The sequence below is a fragment of the Agelaius tricolor genome, unplaced genomic scaffold (genome assembly GCF_023055355.1).
Source record: "Agelaius tricolor isolate 1412-34295 unplaced genomic scaffold, bAgeTri1.0.p SCAF_19, whole genome shotgun sequence".
Classification (NCBI taxonomy): domain Eukaryota; kingdom Metazoa; phylum Chordata; class Aves; order Passeriformes; family Icteridae; genus Agelaius; species Agelaius tricolor.
In genome coordinates this window covers 12687821-12706334 of record NW_027269279.1, presented here as the reverse complement: position 1 = coordinate 12706334, position 18514 = coordinate 12687821, and the positions used below count along the sequence as shown (strand labels likewise).

Sequence of the window (18514 nt, the reverse complement as noted above, 5' to 3'; positions counted from 1 at the left end):
CCCCGTGGCTCTGAGACATGCAATTCAGATTTCTGCATGCTGTGGACACCCTTGTCAATGTATTGATGAAGGCCTGTGGGAATACAGCAGTTTTAAACAATATTTTAAAGCAGAAATTCCAGAGTACTTCATATGGATGGTCTTTTTATTCTCAGCAACTGTAAAATACAGCAAAACTGAAGAATATTTTATTTATGATTTTAAACAACAGATGAATTTTCAGGATGCTCATTAAAATGGGAAGTAGTAAATGATGAAAGGTTTTCTTTAATGGAAAGTAAAAATGCCATGACATCACCAGAATATATTGGAGACCAGGAAGCAGAGCAGCCCTTGCCCAGAATGCTGATGAGCTGTGCTGCTCAGCTTTTCTCCTGCAGGAAGGAAGAATGTATTTTCTCTTTCTGTTGTATGTTGTTATATATTTATACACAAAAGTGGATAATGCAAAAGAAGTTATTTCATCAGTAATGTCCAAGAACTGCACACCAGGCTGGGAGCAGCTGAAATTTGTTCATTAAAAGTTCATGGTCTGTTGACCTTTTCTGGTTCAAGCCTTGTATTGAGTCCACTCCTTATCTCTGCTGTGCATGGCAGATTGTTTAGCATATTTCTGTGTGGAGAGTGACTTTGAGTGCCACAAGGACCTCACTCGGCACTTGCAGGCATAAGCAGAATGTGTTTGAAAATGTTGCTGTGCTCTCTAGTGGATAATTTAGTTATAAGTGCCTAAGAAATTAGTATCAACAACAGTTACCAATTTATATTTCACTTAACAGAAAGACCTTCAGCAGAAGGGCTCTGCTCAAGAGCAGGGCTGTGTCTGCAGGGAACACTCACAGGTTTTATTGCACACATTTCATTTCTGATACGTTTAGGGACAGACCACATTCTGTAGAAGCTTTTTTTCAAGACTGATTTTCAATGAGCAGGCAGCAAGAGGGCTTTATTTGCCAGCCTGTCTCAGATCATGGGAGATGAGCTTACTCCACATCTTGTTCTTGCCAAGGACCCTCGCTGGCCCCTTGGGCACCCAGCTGCCAGGGTTTGAGGCACACCTGACCCCTCAGATTCTGGGATTCCAGAACAAGGAGCAGTGTTTGCCTTCTCCTGACCTGGGATGGTGCTGCTGGTGCTGGGACTCTTTCCTGGACCACTCCCTGAGCTTGCATTTGGCCTTCCTATCCCCATTCTTATTTCCTTTAGTCTGTTCAAATCTTTGCACTCTGTTTTGTGTTCTTCACTCTTCAGGCAATTATTTTCCAACCTCATTCTTTCCAGGACAACCACCATGTCTGGTGGCATCCTGCAGAGTTCTCAGATAGTTCAGTGGTGATTTACACTGTCACAATTCCAATTGTCCTCTCCTTCCCTTGGCCTGTCAGTCATTCTGCATTGGAGGCCTGCCATTTCTGCTTATCTGAGTCATTTCCAGCTGCATTAAATTTATTGAGCTTATTATTGTTTGAAGATTTATATACTAGAATTGGCAGAAATAAAAATGTCCTTCCTGGGAAAACTTGATTTCTGGTGTTCTACATGGCAGATTGGCCTCTTTGATAGGGCCCAGGACTGTGTATGAAGATGCCTGGAATGGTGAATCATTGTTCTAATGACCAAATAATTGGAGCAGCAGATTTGAATCAAATGACATCCTGTCCCATTTCACAAGAAAAATAATTTGGTTTGATTCTTCATTGAACCTCTGTTGTCAAGTTCAGCACTGGAAGGCTGTGCAAACTTTTCCTCATGTTTCAATGGATGTTTTCACAGAATTCCCAACATCTACTTGCAGTGCAGCTGTCTGCATTTCTGCCTCTGTGTGCAGGTGCATGGGGAGTAGTTCAGTTGTTACTGAGTTGTGCCCAGGCAAGTGATTTCATATCTCCTTGGATGTGGTAAAAATGATCCCATTTTGTGTAATTTTATTGCTCTTTCTCAGTAGTATATGGTATAAGATTCATCCAAAGAATTAAATCTTGCTGTAGTCTCAACAGCTCTCCAAGTCTGGATTTGGAGTAGATTTAGCCTCTTTTCAAAGTCTTAATGGAAATATGTTTCCCTTCATCCACATGCCAGCCTCTCACTGTTCCAGGTGATTCACTTGTGACTGTTCAGGTACCTTTTTTCAGTCTTCTGTTTGCAAATATGCAAACAAATGAAATAAGAAATAGGAGCAAGAATCTAGGAACAAGCTTTCCCTTTGGTGGTGTTTTTCTCCTCCTCGGTTTTGGCATTTAGATAAGATTTAATTTAGTTTCAGGTTTCATGCCAGATTTCAAGGTAATGATGAGTTTTAATTTTACATTTGTTGTTCCATGCTCTCATAATAACAGTGTGAATTCTACAATTTCAATAAATGCTGCATAACTCCACAGGTTAGAAAACACAGTTTATTTGCTTGGGGGGATGTGTAGTTATAAAAACGTAAACAAATATGGAATATTTTATACTCTTGAAATATTGGTAAGTTCTAAGGATGTAAATGGAGCAACCATTAGAAAATCTTGGAAGGGCTGTGTTGGGAAATCTGCAGAGTAGGTGTGACACTTGGAAGGCATTTGTGTCATCAGGAGCAGCTGAAGTCACTGTGTGAAGCTGGCATGAAATAATAAAACTGCCAGAGCAGAGGTGAGGCGATGCTCACTCACTTCTCTAGGTGTGGAAATTAATAAAAATAAGAGAATCTTTAAGTGGTGTTCCAAAAATCATCCTACTCTGAGTTCAATTAGTGAAATCACCCAAACCCCACAGCTCTTAGAACAATACAAAAAAGACTTAATGATGTGGGAGAATTCACAAGAATGCAGGAAATTTTCTTTTCTGCTGTAAATTAAACTTTACTCTTCCCATTTTATTAAAAGGTGCTGGCACTTTATTGTCAGAGCCTTCCAGCCTGTTGTAAATAACTGATCTCAACAACTTCTCTACAAAATATTCCTGACCATTGTACCTGGCATTGTAATTCAAAAAACATCACTGGTGCTTTTCTATTTTCCAAATAATCACAATCAGGTTGTGCTGTACTTGCTTGTCTGTTAAGGATATTAAATATATGTGATTAAAAAACCATATATATATATATATATATATATCAAACATTCAGGTGAGCATCACTGGGGCTTGGGGGTAATTTGGACCACTTGTTTTTCTTGAGTCCTCTTTCTCATTGATGGAATAATGGTGAACTGTATTTCTTTTAAAAGTCTCAGCAAATGTATTAGTTTGGGAACATTTCTATGCATAGAAATATAAAAATATAGATATATCACAAATATATATTTCTAAAATTATAACCTCCTAAATCTTTTTGTTCCTTTTTTTTTAACTTTCCACTAGCATGAGACATGACATACTGAAGCTTTGAGTAATATTTTATTGCAATGCAGTAAAAAGTTGACTTGCAGTTTTATTATTACTGTAATTTTCATTCAAAATTCTATATCTACAAATTAATTTATTTTCAGTTAAGTCAATGTGGAATATGTTGCCCTGACTCATGTCCTGAATTTTCACTCTTTCCCTTATGTGCTGTTCAGAGTGTGGATGCCATTTTGTTTCCCAGGTAAAATTAACACTTAGTAGTGTTTTACAGCCTTTTGGTTTGTCTTCTGAATGGGTGCATTGAGAGTTTTCCCAAAGAGAAGAGAGGGCAGCAAAGGCTGTGAAAATCTGTGAACCTCTAGGAGTGGTGGCATTTGGTGGGAACATTAATTCTGAAATCAGGAGGGGAAACCCACTGATACTGGGATGGAATAGTCGTGCTGACTTTTTGTGTGCTTTCAAAAAGATGCCTGATCTCTCTGGAGAAGCATGTTCAGTGGAAACTGGTGCCTGGAGGAGAGATGTGGGCACAATATTATGGTGAAAGTGGAATTCCCTGTTGGCTCATTTGGAATCTGGAGTTTCCTTCAGCGCCAGCTCTACTCCGTGTGCTGCGTTGTGTCTATTCCAGCATCAGGCTGAAGAGCTCTCAGTGTGCAAAAAATGAGCTTTTATTTTCTGCCACTTTGAGTGGGCAGCAGGGCTCATGGCCCAGTTTGTCCCTGGAAACCTGAGTTTGCATTTCTGCCGCAGCCACACTCTGTGTGCCCCAGCATCGGTGCTGGGAGGGTGCTGGCAGCTGGCACCGAGCTCCAGCTGCTGCCACAGCACATCTGCCCAGCCTCATTCCATGTGGGCCAGCTCCCTGTCCAGGAGAGTGTCAGCCCTCCAAATATCTGGCCTGTTTTCCCATCCTGTCTGCATTTTAAGAAGTTCATGCTGATATAGATTCCTCAGGGTCGTATAGTAGAAACAGGCGGGGAATGATTGGCATCTGACTCCAGTGACTCAGAATGCTGAACAATGGCTTCATTAAACTATACTATATTACATCAGTACTATACGAAATTATATACTGAAGAGATACTAAAGGAAAACCCATGATTGTCTGTGGAAACCCAGAGCACTGGGAATATTTCCCTGTCTTCTCTGGGGTGCCCTGACCCCCAGGGGAGCACTGACTTTGACCCTCATTAATGGAAAAAGTTTCCCAGACTCCAGAACAGACTAGAATCCACAAAAGTGTGAAATTGATTATAGAGATTAGTGTAGGTGTATCATTTGATGAGAAATTTAGGTTTTGGGAGTTTTAGTATGTTGTGGATGGAAGCAAGATGGAGGGCACAGGGTGTCATCCTGGGTTTCTTCTTCCTTCCTCTTCATGGGTTTGGGTGGCATTTTGTAATTGGGCAAAGTCCTCATTGGGGGATCTTTGGGATCAGTTATTGGGTTAAAAGGGAAAATAATCCAGGTGTCAGTTCTTCATTGGAGAGTTTAGTCTTAAAAGACCTTGTAACCAGAGATTGTTGGCCATTTTGTGCTTTCTAATGAAAAGCTGCCCTACTCATGGTAGTGAGACTGTTTGGCTGATAAGAAATAACAAACACCTGAGTCTGAACACAAATTACTGCCTCAAGTGCCTTCAATCCAGACCCAGAAAAACCAAGGAGTGGTACCACCACAACTGTCTCCAGACAGCCAGGACAGAGCTTTGGCCCAATTAATACAAACAACCATCACCAGAATCCAATTACCAAATCCCTTTGGGTAAACAATCTTCCTAACACATTCCACATGTGCAAAAGCAACAGGAGCAGAGAATAGAGATAAGAATTGTTTTCTCTTTCTCTGAGGTTCCTTGCTGAGATTTCCAGGAAATATCCTTGGGAAGTTGTGCCTGCCTGCTCTCTATGAAGAGAGCCTTGGCTACAGCAGCCACATTTCTGGTGCCCAGTTTCCAAGTTCTGTCTCGATGGAATTGCTGCAGATAACCAGGTATGAGTGCCAAAAAAATCACCTTATAATCATAGAAATGTATTTTATCCATACTTCAGGTATTCTTGAGTTTCTGTGTGCCCTATCCCTTGGAGCCACCAAAATGTCCAGTACACCCCGGCACAGGGAGTTATGGAGCAGCAGAGTACACAGTGTCCTCTTCTTTTTCCTGGTTTTAGATCCTGAAATTTGTTTCTCACCCTATGATCTGATGCCAGGCAAAAGGGGCTGTCCATCTGAGTTTTGCATCACCCTCTGGTGAGGGACAGTGTGGCATGTGTTTTGAGATTCTTGCCATTGATACAGAGCAATGAGAAGGGAAATATCTGATGAACTTGTTTTCCTTGCCTCTCATGAACAATGTATGACAGCTTTGAGGAATCGTGTTCAAAGGAGTCATTATGGTGCCATTTGAATTAGTGAAATAAAAGTAAAGACTTGTTATTTTCTAACAGCTTATTTTCCCAGTGGTTGTCCAATAATAACCACCACTTCAGTCACAGGGTCAGGGAGTTCACATGTCATTAGCACACTCTGAAAGCTGTAATGCCTTTTTGATTTATTTATTTTTTGATTTATTCATTTTCTTGCTGTACAGTTTGGGGTGGAACCCTTGCAGTCCTGAAGCAGGGAATGCCAGAGTGCTTTGCTGCTTTGCCAGTCCACTGTGCATCCAACAAGGAGAATTCTTTGAGGAATGGTTTAGATGATGTTGTTCCTATTGTGATTATTGAAATTATCCCACAAGTTTTGTGCTTTTTGATGGGTACAAATGAGTCCTGTGATGGGTAAGCCTTGGAAATGGGTAATTCTGAGTTACATAAAAATTTTTGATATTTTACTTACCAAGATCTGCTGTTGCTTTGTGATCAGTTGTGCTTTGGGAGCATTAAAGCGTTGGAATGAGAACTCTGCTTACTAAACCGTAACAAAAAATTTGTTCCACTTTGAGATTACTTTTTTAAAAATAAAAACCCAAATGAAAAGTGCTCAGAGTATTTACACTTCAAGTGACCTCAGCTCAATTCACCGTTGTTCAGCAGGAGGAAAAAAAAATCTCCAAGTTCTGATGTTCTAATTTATCTTTAAAAAGATTCCACAAGACAAATAAAACCACTTATATTCATTTTTCTCCCTCGCCTGCTTCCATTACTCTGTAGTGAACAAGACATAAAGGTGATCTGAGCCTGAGAGTTTAACCAGAAATAAAATACAGGAATGTATCCTGGCCCTCACACTTGGGTTGTATTTTCCTTTAGAAAATTCTTTCATGTGCTTGTGGGATATCAGAGATAATGATGTGTTGAGTAGGGGCAATGAAACGAGACTCTCAGTCAATAAATTTGCTCAAAATGCAAGCAAGTGAAATAATCTATTGTCTGGTGGAACTGTTCTATGCAGGTACATAGTTCAAATCATTTCAAAGCTTAGGCTCCAACAGAAATTGTTGGGTTGGAGTATAGCACACCAGAAATTAAATGTCATTTATGTCTCTATGCAGGAATTTAGGACAGGGAGAAGAATTGAATTGAAAATTTTATTCTCAATCTTATCCTAAATTTACTTTATCTTATCCTATTAATGCTGAATTCATAACCATTCTTGTAGAAGATTTCTATTTAGAACCAAAAGTAACCAAAAAGCATTTTTAGCAGCAGAATGAACTTCCATGAGAATTTTTAAACCTGGTAATGCTTTTTGTTAATAGTTCAAAAGAGAAGATAATTTTTTCCATTGTTTGTTTCCCATTATTTATTGGACTGTCTGCTGTAATACCCGTGTTGATGTAGTCAGTGTAGTCCAACAGGCCTGGGTTAGTTCAGTTAAAAACTCATGGCAAATGTTGACTCTTGGGAATGATGTCTTTCTCAAAGAAGACTTAAATAACTCACATTTTTTTTGTATCTATTTTAATGTACCCCTACATTTACAATATTAGGAGTAGCAAGAATTGATTCCCTTCATAGTGGCATTTGCTTAAAGTTTTTGAGTCAGGACCAGAAACCTTCTGCTGCCTTAGTGGTTTCTCCATTTTCTAGACTCTTTTCCTGCTATTTTGCATGCAAATCCTGTGCTGTCTGCAAGCTGGGCCATGGATGGGTTTTATACACAGGTCATTAAAGAACTTGCCTGTGCATCTCCAGATTTATTAAGTGACTTGGAGTGCCACTCTATCAAGCCATTGTATCCAATTAGTATTTCTCGCCCTTACAGAAGGATTTCTTGAAAAATATTTGCAGTTTATGAAATTATGTCTGCAATTATATAGGCTTTTGGGTAATAACAAGTATATTTTCATTTTTCAGTACATTTTATTATGCTTTGTTATGAACTGTTTACAGCAGTTCTCGCTGGCAGGGGAGAGGAGAGAGGGAGGGCAAATGGAGCTGAGCGTGGAGTAAAACCAAGGGAAATCTCATATTAAAGATTCACCAATGAATCTTTACAGAGTTTATGCAAATCCAGTGGGTATTTTGTGAAAGTGTTAATGAGTGTCACATCCTGATTACTGCAGATTTCCCCTTGCATTTCCAACCACACCAAATCCAATTGAAACTGCTAAAATTAACACCATGAGTTCACAACATTTTGTCAGAAAAACGTGTGAAATTTGTTTTTAAAATATCGTGCACTCATTATTCTTGGAAACATCTTACATGGATGTTGATATAAACTATCCTGTGTGCATTCCTTGGTGGATGACAAACTTAGCGCTGGTCTCCCTAAATCCTTCTAAAGCACTGTCTATTTCTGAGCCGTGTTTTGCATCTCACTGTAAAGCAAACCCTATAATTAACTGCCCTGGCACTGAGGATCCCGTGGGAATGTGCTTGTTTACCAACAGCTACCAGGAGCAGCCCTTTTTGCCAAGCACATGAATCCCAGAATGGTTTGGGTTGGAAGGGACCTCAAAGCCCATCCAGTGCCACCCCTGCCATGGCAGGGACACCTCCCACTGTCCCAGGTTCCTGCCCAGCCTGGCCTTGGGCACTGCCAGGGATCCAGGGGCAGCCCCAGCTGCTCTGGGCACCTGTGCCAGGGTCTGCCCACAGTCAGTCAAGGATTTCCTCCTGAAGGACATGCTGGTCCTTTTGTTGTGTGTGAACTGGGGCCTGTGATGTGTGAGGTGGCTTCAGACTCATTGATTTAGTTAATCTCAAAAATTGAAAGGTCAAAAATTAAATTTGAAAAAGATCATTTTGTTCCTCTTTATTTAAGAGTTATTGTCAGGGTTTGAGCACTCCAGCCAGCTCGCTGCCCTGCTTCCCATTCCCTTTCCTTTTTCTGCATGGGCCATCTCTCCTCTGAACCTCCCTCTAAGCTTTTGCTGGGTTTGAATTTTGAGACAATTTCACGTCCCTTTTGCACTCTTTTGACTCAGCTTGGCAAACATATTATCCTGTCTTTACAAGTAGGCCAAAAAAGCTCTTACAAGTCATGAGAACAACTGAAATGCAGGAACATTTGGGGGGAAGGAGATTTTCCTACCACAACTCCAGGACCCCACTGGTGGGATGGATCAGGATGTGGCACCAGGCAGTTGGGCATGGATCTTTTATTTCTCTGCCAGCCTGTTAATATAACCAGAGTGCTGTGTTTGGATCACAATGAGATCACAATGAGCCTGTTTATTTCCACATACGTAGTGCCATCGTTCATTTGCACATTAAAGGGAACTTCACTCCAAGAAGACAAATTTGAGGCTGCAAAAAGCTCTGTGATTATTGTAATGCTAATCTGTATTCAATCCCATGTATGTGTCACATCTTGAATACTTAAAAAATAATTAATTAGTCAACTGTGTTGTGCCACAGATGAGCAGGAGCAAGGGGCTGCTTGCATCCTCAAGCTGTGACATTCTCTGTGCCAGCAGGACTTGAAAGGAGAGAAAGTCCCCAAGAACTGAGCTGGAGGTGGTCTCAACCTCTGCCTTCTACCTGATAGTGCAGAAATTGTGGCATCTGTGTTGTATTAGGTGATGAAAATATGTTTGAATTATCTCAAATAACAATCCCTGTGCTGCTTTATATCCTGTATTTATGAAGATATTTAAATCTTTGCATTCATTTTAGGAAGAAGTAAACATCATGCCTCTAAAGCCAGTGACAAAAGTCTCATTGGTGTGTTCTGCAATCTGGAGAGCAACTGCAAAGGAAAATAGGTGGAGTAAAAATAAATACAGCTGCAAAATAAAGATTTGTTGTTAAATAAGGATAAAAGATAGGCAGTTATCCATTTTCTCAGCAGAATTCTACCTCCATCCATCTCACAGAGCTGCACAGGAGTATTTCTTTGCCTATTTTCTGGGCCAAAAATCAAGAAATCTCTGAACTCTGCCATTCTCTTTTCTTTGCTCAGATCACTGTGGGTAGGAGCAGGCACGTGTCAGACTCGCTCACGGGGGCTGAGCTCACTCTGCTTTACTGAGGGGGCCAAGGCAGAGGGAAAACTCTCAATTCTGACTCCTCTGGGACTGTGTGCCTCTAGGGATGGCTGGGGAGCCTTGGTGCTCCCTCAGTGCCTTCCACCTCTGCTTCTGGGGCTGGGCAATGGTTTATATTGAATTTATTTGATGTTCTGAGCTGCACTCAGGGCCCTGCTCTGTGCCAGAGGCTGCACTTCATCGTTTGGAGGGGTTACCTTGCAGCATTTGACCTCCAAGGGGAAGCATTTCCAGGTTTTTTAGGTATTTTCCATTGTGTTTTGACATTTCCCCACCCTGGTGTGGTGAGCACTGTCACATCTGTGTTTTCCTGGTCATGGGGCTCTGTAGACAAATTAACCTTTTGCAGTTTTATTGAGGAAACAATTTGCATTAATGCTGTGGGAAGGAAAAAAGGATTGTGGAATTGGAAGACATTCTGAATTCACAGCATAGTAAGAAGTTGTGTTTTCTAATTACTAAATTAAAAAATGTAATTTGTTTGGGAAAAACACCTAAATGCAGATCCAGATTACCTCTGAAGGACATATAGAGTGAGACATTAAAGTCCATATTGCAGCCTTAACTAGTAATCCTTGTTCCTGTGGCAATGCTGCCTGCTTTAGGAATGCAAATTCCTGTGACTGCTTTAGCATTTCAACAGGGCTGTGAATATGTATAAGCACAGAAGGAATTATTTTGCTTCAAGACTTTTCAGAGACCTGTTTCTTCTTCATGTTGGTAGATGTGTTGTTACCTTATGTTTCACATTAAACTTTGCAACAAGCTCAAAAAAAAGTCAACAGTTTTGGAAGTGAATGTTGCTGGTAAATGGAGCCTTCCTTACACTTGACAAAAATACAGATTTTTTTCTTTGATTTGATGCTTCTTCAGAAACTTTGCTTTATTTTAGGGCTTTGGATAAGTAACTCTTTTTTGAACTTGACCTAAGCAGCAGTGGCTATGCAAAAAATCCCTATCCTGTGGAATGTGCATTTTTGCTCTTTACAGGGGGGTAAGTACAGGCATGACTGGTTATTTTTACAGCAGTTTTCACAGCATTTCTGCAGGAAACTTTTTTTTTTGTGGCAATGTTTCAAGTAACATTTATTAGAGCAGTACTACTTGCATCAAAACTATGTTCCTCTACTATTTTATTGGTAGTGTTTGATTTCTTGTTTCTGAATGAAATTAGGCATGACTTTTTGGACAAAATATAGAAAATCTAATTTCCATGTAATATGCTACAAACTTTTGCATTTAGCATTGCAGTAAGAGTGTGAAAGTACCTTTGGACACTTGCAATGTTTAAGTTAATTCATTTGTAAACTGCTCTAATTGCATGAATGGCAGAAACAGAACTAGAACCTTCAAGAGAGATTGGTGACATGAGTAGCAAATACACCTTGGGAAGAGGCAGCCCCAGCTCCTAATGCAAAACAGAGCAATGCAGATTGGTATAATCACATTTACAAATTTGTTATGGAGGCTGCTTGTGAGCAATTGGCTAAAGAACAGCACTGACATTCCAAATATACAGAAAAATGATTTCTGAAGACACCTAGTATTTTGTGTCACTGCCTTTTTGGAACATCTCTTACATAGGTCCAATGCTAAACCCAATTATTTTTGTGTACTTTTGTTATTAGTTTCACTGTGCTCTTAGCAGTGCTGTGGATGCTTGCAGGATCCAACCCCTGGAGAACATTTTAAAATTCTGCTTGGTAGAGAAAAAACCTTTTGTTTTCTGATTGTATTTGTTTTGATAGTTCAGGTTTAAAATCCTTATCTTTAGATCCTCTCCAGAGGACACTGTTTAGCCTGAGTTAACACCATGCATTCTCAGATGTAGATTTCCTTGAGCTCTGTTGGGTTTGTGGCATCTGATGGATGCTGGATTTTTTAACACATTGGTTGTCTGGCTCAAAGTTGCACATGGAAAACACAAACCCTTTTGAAATAAAACTGCAGCACATTTGTGATAAATCACAGGATGCTTTTCCATCTGAATATGCTTCATTAGCCTCCCTTGTGTGGTGCTGCTCATTAGGTGGCTGTAGGAAGAACCCACTCCACAGGAATCCATCAGGCATGGAGAGCCCCCGTGTGTTGGACATGGACCTGCATTCAGCACTGAACCACACTGAACTGTGGTGAAAGCACTGTACAAACTGGGCAGGTGCAGAATAACCTTCTGCTTGAGATGCTACTTGTGAATTTGGCCAGTATTCACTTGCCTTCAGTGGTTATGCTGGTTTTTAATAGTTCCCACAGTGCAGAAACTTAGTTCAGGAAATTATGGCTAAATCAGTTACCCACTGAAGGCTTTGAGCTGGAAGCTTTCTAGGATGACACGTGCACCTTTGCATCAGTTTAAAAAAATAACTCCAGCTGCACCATTCACTGAAAGGCACATATTTTACAGTTAGCTGCTGTGGCCTGCTTCTCTGTCATTTTCTTTATCAATTGGAAAATTCAGAAGGAAAACACTCCCTTTTTTGAGGAGATAAAGATGTAAGGGATGACAAACAACTAAATTCATTTAGAACTTTTGGTGTGCCATGAGACATAATGGGATGGTGCTCATCTGTAGTATTCAATGAGTACATTGAAAACACTTACTTGAAGATAAGTAAAAAAGATAGAAATCTGGAATTACTGAAACCTCAACAGCTGCTGTCATCACAGCAATAGTTCAAATATCCAAGGTTTTTCCCTGCAAGTGTGATAGGAAGGGCAGAGGTTCAGGAGGTGCCTTGCCCATGGCAGGAATTGTGTGGGTGAGAGGGTCATGGTGAGGGTCCCCAGCAGCTGGACCACAGCCAGGACCTGCTGTGGTTCCCACTCAGCTTTTGCTCATCCCACAGGGCTCTTAACTCGGGGTCAGGCTGTGGCTCAGTGGGTCTGGCTCCCCCACAGCTGCTGGAGAATCCCTGCTGTCAACAAGGGCATCCCAGCTGAGCTTCTGCATCACCTGTGGTGACTCAAGGACAGCCCTGGCATCACTGGGCCATGAGAGATGTCAAACATTTCATCTCCAGCTCAGCTGAGAGGTGGAAGAACCACCACTAGAGAATTCAGACATTTCATCTCCAGTTCAACTGTGAGGTGGAAGAACCACCTTAGAGATGTCAGACATTTCATCTCCAGTTCAACTGTGAGGTGGAAGAACCACCTTAGAGATGTCAGACATTTCCTCTCCAGTTCAGCTGGGAGGTGGAAGAACCACCTTAGAGATGTCAGACATTTCCTCTCCAGTTCAGCTGGGAGGTGGAAGAACCACCTTAGAGATGTCAGACATTTCCTCTCCAGTTCAGCTGGGAGGTGGAAGAACCACCTTAGAGATGTCAGACATTTCCTCTCCAGTTCAGCTGGGAGGTGGAAGAACCACCTTAGAGATGTCAGACATTTCCTCTCCAGTTCAGCTGGGAGGTGGAAGAACCACCTTAGAGATGTCAGACATTTCCTCTCCAGTTCAGCTGGGAGGTGGAAGAGCCACCTTAGAGATGTCAGACATTTCCTCTCCAGTTCAGCTGAGAGGTGGAAGAGCCACCTTAGAGATGTCAGACATTTGATCTCCAGTTCAGCTGGGAGGTGGAAGCACCAGGGTTGCCCACTCCTGAGAGAGAGTGCTGAAAAGGAATGTGCAATGTGCATGGATTTTTATTCAAGGTTACTATTTCTATAGACTGAAATAGAAGTTTGCAGTGATCTTTTTTAAGTTGGACATAGGAATTCAGACCATTATTTTGATTTTGATTGTTGTCACAACCCTGTGAGTGCTGCAGCTCTTTCTGCAGCAGTGTGTGCTTTGCCAGTTCTTCCCCCTGCCCCCCTTATTTTTTTGCTAATGAGAAAATTAGTTGGTTCAAACTCTCTTTCATTACTTGAATGAAGCATGGGGATCTCTGAAGAGCAGCAGTGAGTACCCCATGCAGCATGTGCCAGAACTGCAGCTCCTCTGATGGAAGGCCCATACGTGCTGCAGAGGCTCAAAACAACAGGCCTGAGGTAATGGAGATGTTTTCTGACTGCTTTGACTCTGAATGGCCTTGCCCTGGACAGCCTGGTTGTGTAAATTAGCAGTGCTAATTGCTGCTGGTGGCATTTCTAATGGATCTGACCATAATGCTAGGAATATATGGTAAAAATCAGATTTCAGTAACAGAACTAATAAGCCAACATACAGCATTTTGTTGATTGTAAGTGGTAGAAGATGGTATTTTAGTAATCCCTGTATTTTCCTTCGCCCGTGTTTTGACACACAGGGTGATTTAATTGGAATTTCTAACATTTCAGTGCTTTAATGTTCTGAAACATATTAGCTCTGCCTTAGCAGTTAGTGTTTATTCAATCTCAGAGCACTGTAGGCTCATTAATCCTTCGAGCCCTCCTGAGAAGTCAGAGATGGGAGACACTGGAAGTTGTATTATTCTAATTTTACAAGTGGGAAAACTGAAGTGATGAATAATGTGGTCAAGGCCACGCAGTGAGGCAGTGTGAGCTCTGAGATGTTCTGGCTATTAAACCAGTGGTCAGGCCAACCCTTGCTACATTCTCTTTTCAAATTATACACTTCATTGTGATTAAGGTGCCTTAATGGTCCCATAGCCTGTCTAGGTAGAAAGTTTAATAAGTTGAACATGGCTACAATAAAAACTTCCAAACAAGGAAAACACTACGAAATTACAGCCTGAATTTAATATTATTTTCTATATGTTAAGTTTTCACAGCACATAATTAAGCCTTGTCTCTCCTATTCTGCCAGAAAGTATTTGTGTTTACAAAAAGGAAATGATAGATATCAAGTTATTTTCCAAGAGATGAAATTGTTCTCGATTTTCATTGCAGAATAATGATAAACATTGAAAGATGCTTAATAAACTTTTCGGGGTTTTTTTGAGAAATAGTGAATATGTGGTATGAAAATTCATTTTACAGAATTAGAAAAGTCCTCTGAGCAGCCTCTTGAGAATTTTTCAATAGAGCACAAGTGGTTGTTTGCAGATTGTAACTTCAGTTGCATAAATAGATGTACTTTGAAATAGCAGCTTGTTTGGTAGGGCATAAGGAGTGCTTTTGTGTAGTGAAAGGGATCAGTTTTTAATGTTTATCTGAAACTTTTTTTTTCTTCTCCTCAAATGGGTTAATTGCTGCCATCTCTTGTGCAAGATTTTCAGGTTTTGTTTCTGTTCCAGCCAGTCTTTATCTTAAAAATGACATAGTCTGCAATATTATTCTAAAAGGAACTCAGAATTTAGCAAGAGATTTACCATCATTTAATCCAACTGTTAACCATTTTGTATATACAAGATTGATCCCAGCAGTGAACCCCTGCAAACTTTAGCACCACGTCCAATATTTTAACAAGCAGCTAATATTCAGCCCATCCATTAAGCCATCACTCCATAAATGAATTATTGAGCGCAATCTCCTCTCCCGTGCCCACCTTCCTTTCCCACAAGGCTGTGGTTTTTAGCGAAGCCGGCGTGGAGCCGCTCTTATCTCCAAATAAAACCGACCGGCTCCGCCGAGCGCCGGCACTGCCGAGCCGGGCAGGGAGGGCAGAGGCAGCCGAGGGCTCTCGCAGCATCGCGGCGGCATCAGGAGCGCAGCAGCGCATGGAAACTGCTCCGTCCCGTTCCCCGGCACGGCCGGCGGCAGCGCGGCTGTAGCGGAGCCATCGCAGCGCTGCCCGGGCAGGACGCGGCCGTGCCCGCCGCATGCTGCAGGGCCGCCCGCTGCCCCCGGCTCCTCCCGCATCGCCGCCGACCATGAAACCCTGGCAGCTGCTCGCAGGCGTGGGAGATGCCCTGCAGGTAAGGCAGCGGCAGCTCGGAGAAGGGAGGGAGGGAGGGAGGGATGGATCCATCCTGTGCCCGCGCCGGGAGCGCCCCGAGCCCGGCTGTGCCCGCCGGGAGGGGCCGGGGACACGCGGAATGCGGGCTGCCCCACCTGAGGGGACAGGTGAGGGGGATCCGGCCAGGCGAGGGGACATCGGCCAGGTGAGGGGGATCCGGGCCGGTGAGGGGGATCCGGCCAGGTGAGGGGTGCGGGGACATCGGCCAGGTGAGGGGTGCGGGGGATCCGGCCAGGTGAGGGGGATCCGGCCAGGTGAGGGGTGAGGGGGATGTCGGCCAGGTGAGGGGGATCCGGCCAGGTGAGGGGGATCCGGCCAGGTGTGGGGTGCGGGGGTGCCGGTCAGGTGAGGGGGATCCGGCCAGATGAAGGGTGAGGGGACATCGGCCAGGTGAGGGGACATCGGCCAGGTGAGGGGGATCCAGCCAGGTGTGGGGTGCGGGGATGTCGGTCAGGTGAAGGTGAGGATGATGCCGGCCAAGTGTGGGGTGCGGCGATGCCGGCCAGGTGAGGAGGATGTCAGTCAGGTGAGGGGCGCGGAGCTGCCGGCCAGGTGAAGGAGTGCAGGGATGTCGATCGGGTGAGAAGATGCGGTGATGCCGACAGGCTGAAGAGATTGCGGGCTGCGGGCCAGGTAAGGGGCTGCGGGGATTTGTTGCTGCCGGCCGGGTGAAGGGATGCAGGATGCCGGCCAGGTGAGGGGGATGCCGACCAGGTGAGGGGATGCAGGATGCCGGACAGGTGAGGGGATGCAGGATGCCGGCCGGGTAAAGGGATGCCGGCCAGGTGAGGGGGATGCAGGATGCCGGCCAGGTGAGGGGATGTATGATGCCGGCCAGGTGAGGGAGATGCAGGATGCCGGCCAGGTGAGGGATGCCGGCCAGGTGAGGGGGATGCAGGATGCCGGCCAGGTGAGGGGATGTATGATGCCGGCCAGGTGAGGGATGCTGGCCAGGTGAGGGGGATGCAGGATGCCGGCCGGGTAAAGGGATGCCGGCCGGCTGAAGGGACGCGGGATGCCGTCGCGGCTGGGCTGTGTGCCGGCCCGGGGCCGAGGGATGCTCGGGGCTGAGCCGGGTGTGTGCCGGACAAACTCCGCGCGTTCCTCTGGCTGCGAGCGCTCCTCGGCGAGATGCCGACAGAAAACAACGTGCGGGAGGGATTATCCATCCTCCCTCCGTGTTTGGCTGAAGTTTATGTGAACTTCATCTTCAGAAAGCTGCTTGGCTTTCTGTGGATGGAATATGTATTAGCATTTATATGAACGAGAGCAAGGGTGTCATTAGAAAGGGGTTTGTCAGGTGGATTATTGCCTGGTGATTGCTATTGCAGGTTACAGGATTCCTGACCAACCTGCATGCCTGTTTAACTTCAAGGTCCCTGTGTGTCACCAGCATAATATACTGATCTTAGAAAACACAATTTATGAGTATTTGGAGGTTTTATTACTGTACTTGTTAAAATGCATGGGATATAACAGCAGCAGCATTTTGTTAATAAATACAATTTAAACACACAGGTAATTTTGGCTAATAATCCATTTATATGTGTTTGCATTGAAAAAAAAGCAGGAACAGGGTATAAAAGACTAGGATTTAAAAATGCCTATCGGTTTCCAGCTGGATATAATTGCAAAGTAATTTAAATACTTTGAATGACTTGAGCAATATTCTTGCTTTAAAAAACCCACACATTTCAAAGTGTGCAAAAAAATGTTGAGGGGAGTGGGGAAGGTGGATTTCTCTAGCTTTTAAAAAAAAGGACTCTTGTGCAGACTCCTAATAGGGAGATAATATTTTTGAAAGACTTGCTGTCACATGGAGGAGACTGGCACAGCCCAGAAGTGGAATGCTGGGCTCTGCAGTTCAGACACTGTAAAATCACTTTGCTTCCAGGGCTGTACATTAAATTCCACCTCAGGTACTTGATTTTGATGGATACTGAGTAATTGAGTAAGATCCAAACCAGCCTTTGTATTTGTCATTTCTGTAGGGATAAGGAATTTGGTCATAATACAGAAGTAATTAGGATTTATGTAAATGTTACATAGAAAGTTTGTATTTTGTCTTATGAAATATTTAGAAAAATCAGTTTACATGCAGTACATTGGTTCCACGTGTATTTCTAAAATGAAGCAACAGATGGGTATAAAGTTTGAATATCTTGATATTCTGACCATACATTATTGGTTTTTTCTTAGACATTTAATGTTCCTGATGCTGATCTGTTTCTTGAACATGCAAGTAAGGTGGAAGAGTGAGCAAAGCTCCCACTCAATGAACAGTGTTCCCTTGTCTACAGCAGGAGCAGTAGTGCTGTGGAGAATTTTTAGTTCTTCAGATTTGAATCATTTAATGAAAAGGAAAAAGTGAACTTTGAGGTTTTGTCCTTTACAGGGGTTTTTCTGTGAGTGCCTGGGGAGTGTCTGTCTATCATCAGCTTTGCTTCCTTTAAACCCATGGATCTAGGACGGGTTTGATTCTCCCTTGGGAGCTCTCCTTGCCGAAGCAGTGCATTTTTTGGCATTTTTTGGCATTTTTTGGCATTTTTTGGCATTTTTTGGCATTTTTTGGCATTTTTTGGCATTTTTTGGCATTTTTTGGCATTTTTTGGTCTTGGAGATGCTGTGGGCACACAGTAGCTCCCATTGCATTGCCTGCTCTGGAAGCTGCGGGTAGGCAGTTCCATTTAATCAGTGTCTCCACATCCAGCACCCTGGCACCTCGAGGAGTTCATTGCACAGTTCATTGCACCCCTTTCCAGGCACAGCTTTGGGAAATTTGAGCTTTGTGTTCTTGCCTGGTCCCACTTAAATAAATATTTGAAATCAGAATAACTTAACAATGGGCAGATGAAGCAACTTCAAGGTGTTGCCTTCGGTCTTTCCAACTTCAAACCACTTACTTCAGTAGC

At 43.0% G+C, this 18514-nt stretch overlaps 1 protein-coding gene across 32 annotated transcripts in view; it reads left to right on the top strand.

The window, feature by feature from the left end:
* Nucleotides 1-18514, top strand: part of RBFOX1 (RNA binding fox-1 homolog 1) — a 1203461-nt gene that overhangs the window by 570064 nt on the left and 614883 nt on the right. For 4 of the 32 annotated variants that reach the window (XM_071444307.1, XM_071444302.1, XM_071444300.1 and 1 more), the window contains exon 1: nucleotides 15197-15561. The exons of 25 other annotated variants lie outside the window; for them this stretch is intronic. In XM_071444307.1, coding sequence (XP_071300408.1) covers nucleotides 15466-15561 — 96 coding nt within the window. In that variant the 5' untranslated portion in view covers nucleotides 15197-15465. Of the gene's footprint in view, nucleotides 1-15196; nucleotides 15562-15594; nucleotides 15710-18514 lie in introns of those variants that run through there. 3 more of the 32 variants (XM_071444298.1, XM_071444295.1, XM_071444319.1) reach the window with 2 other exon arrangements.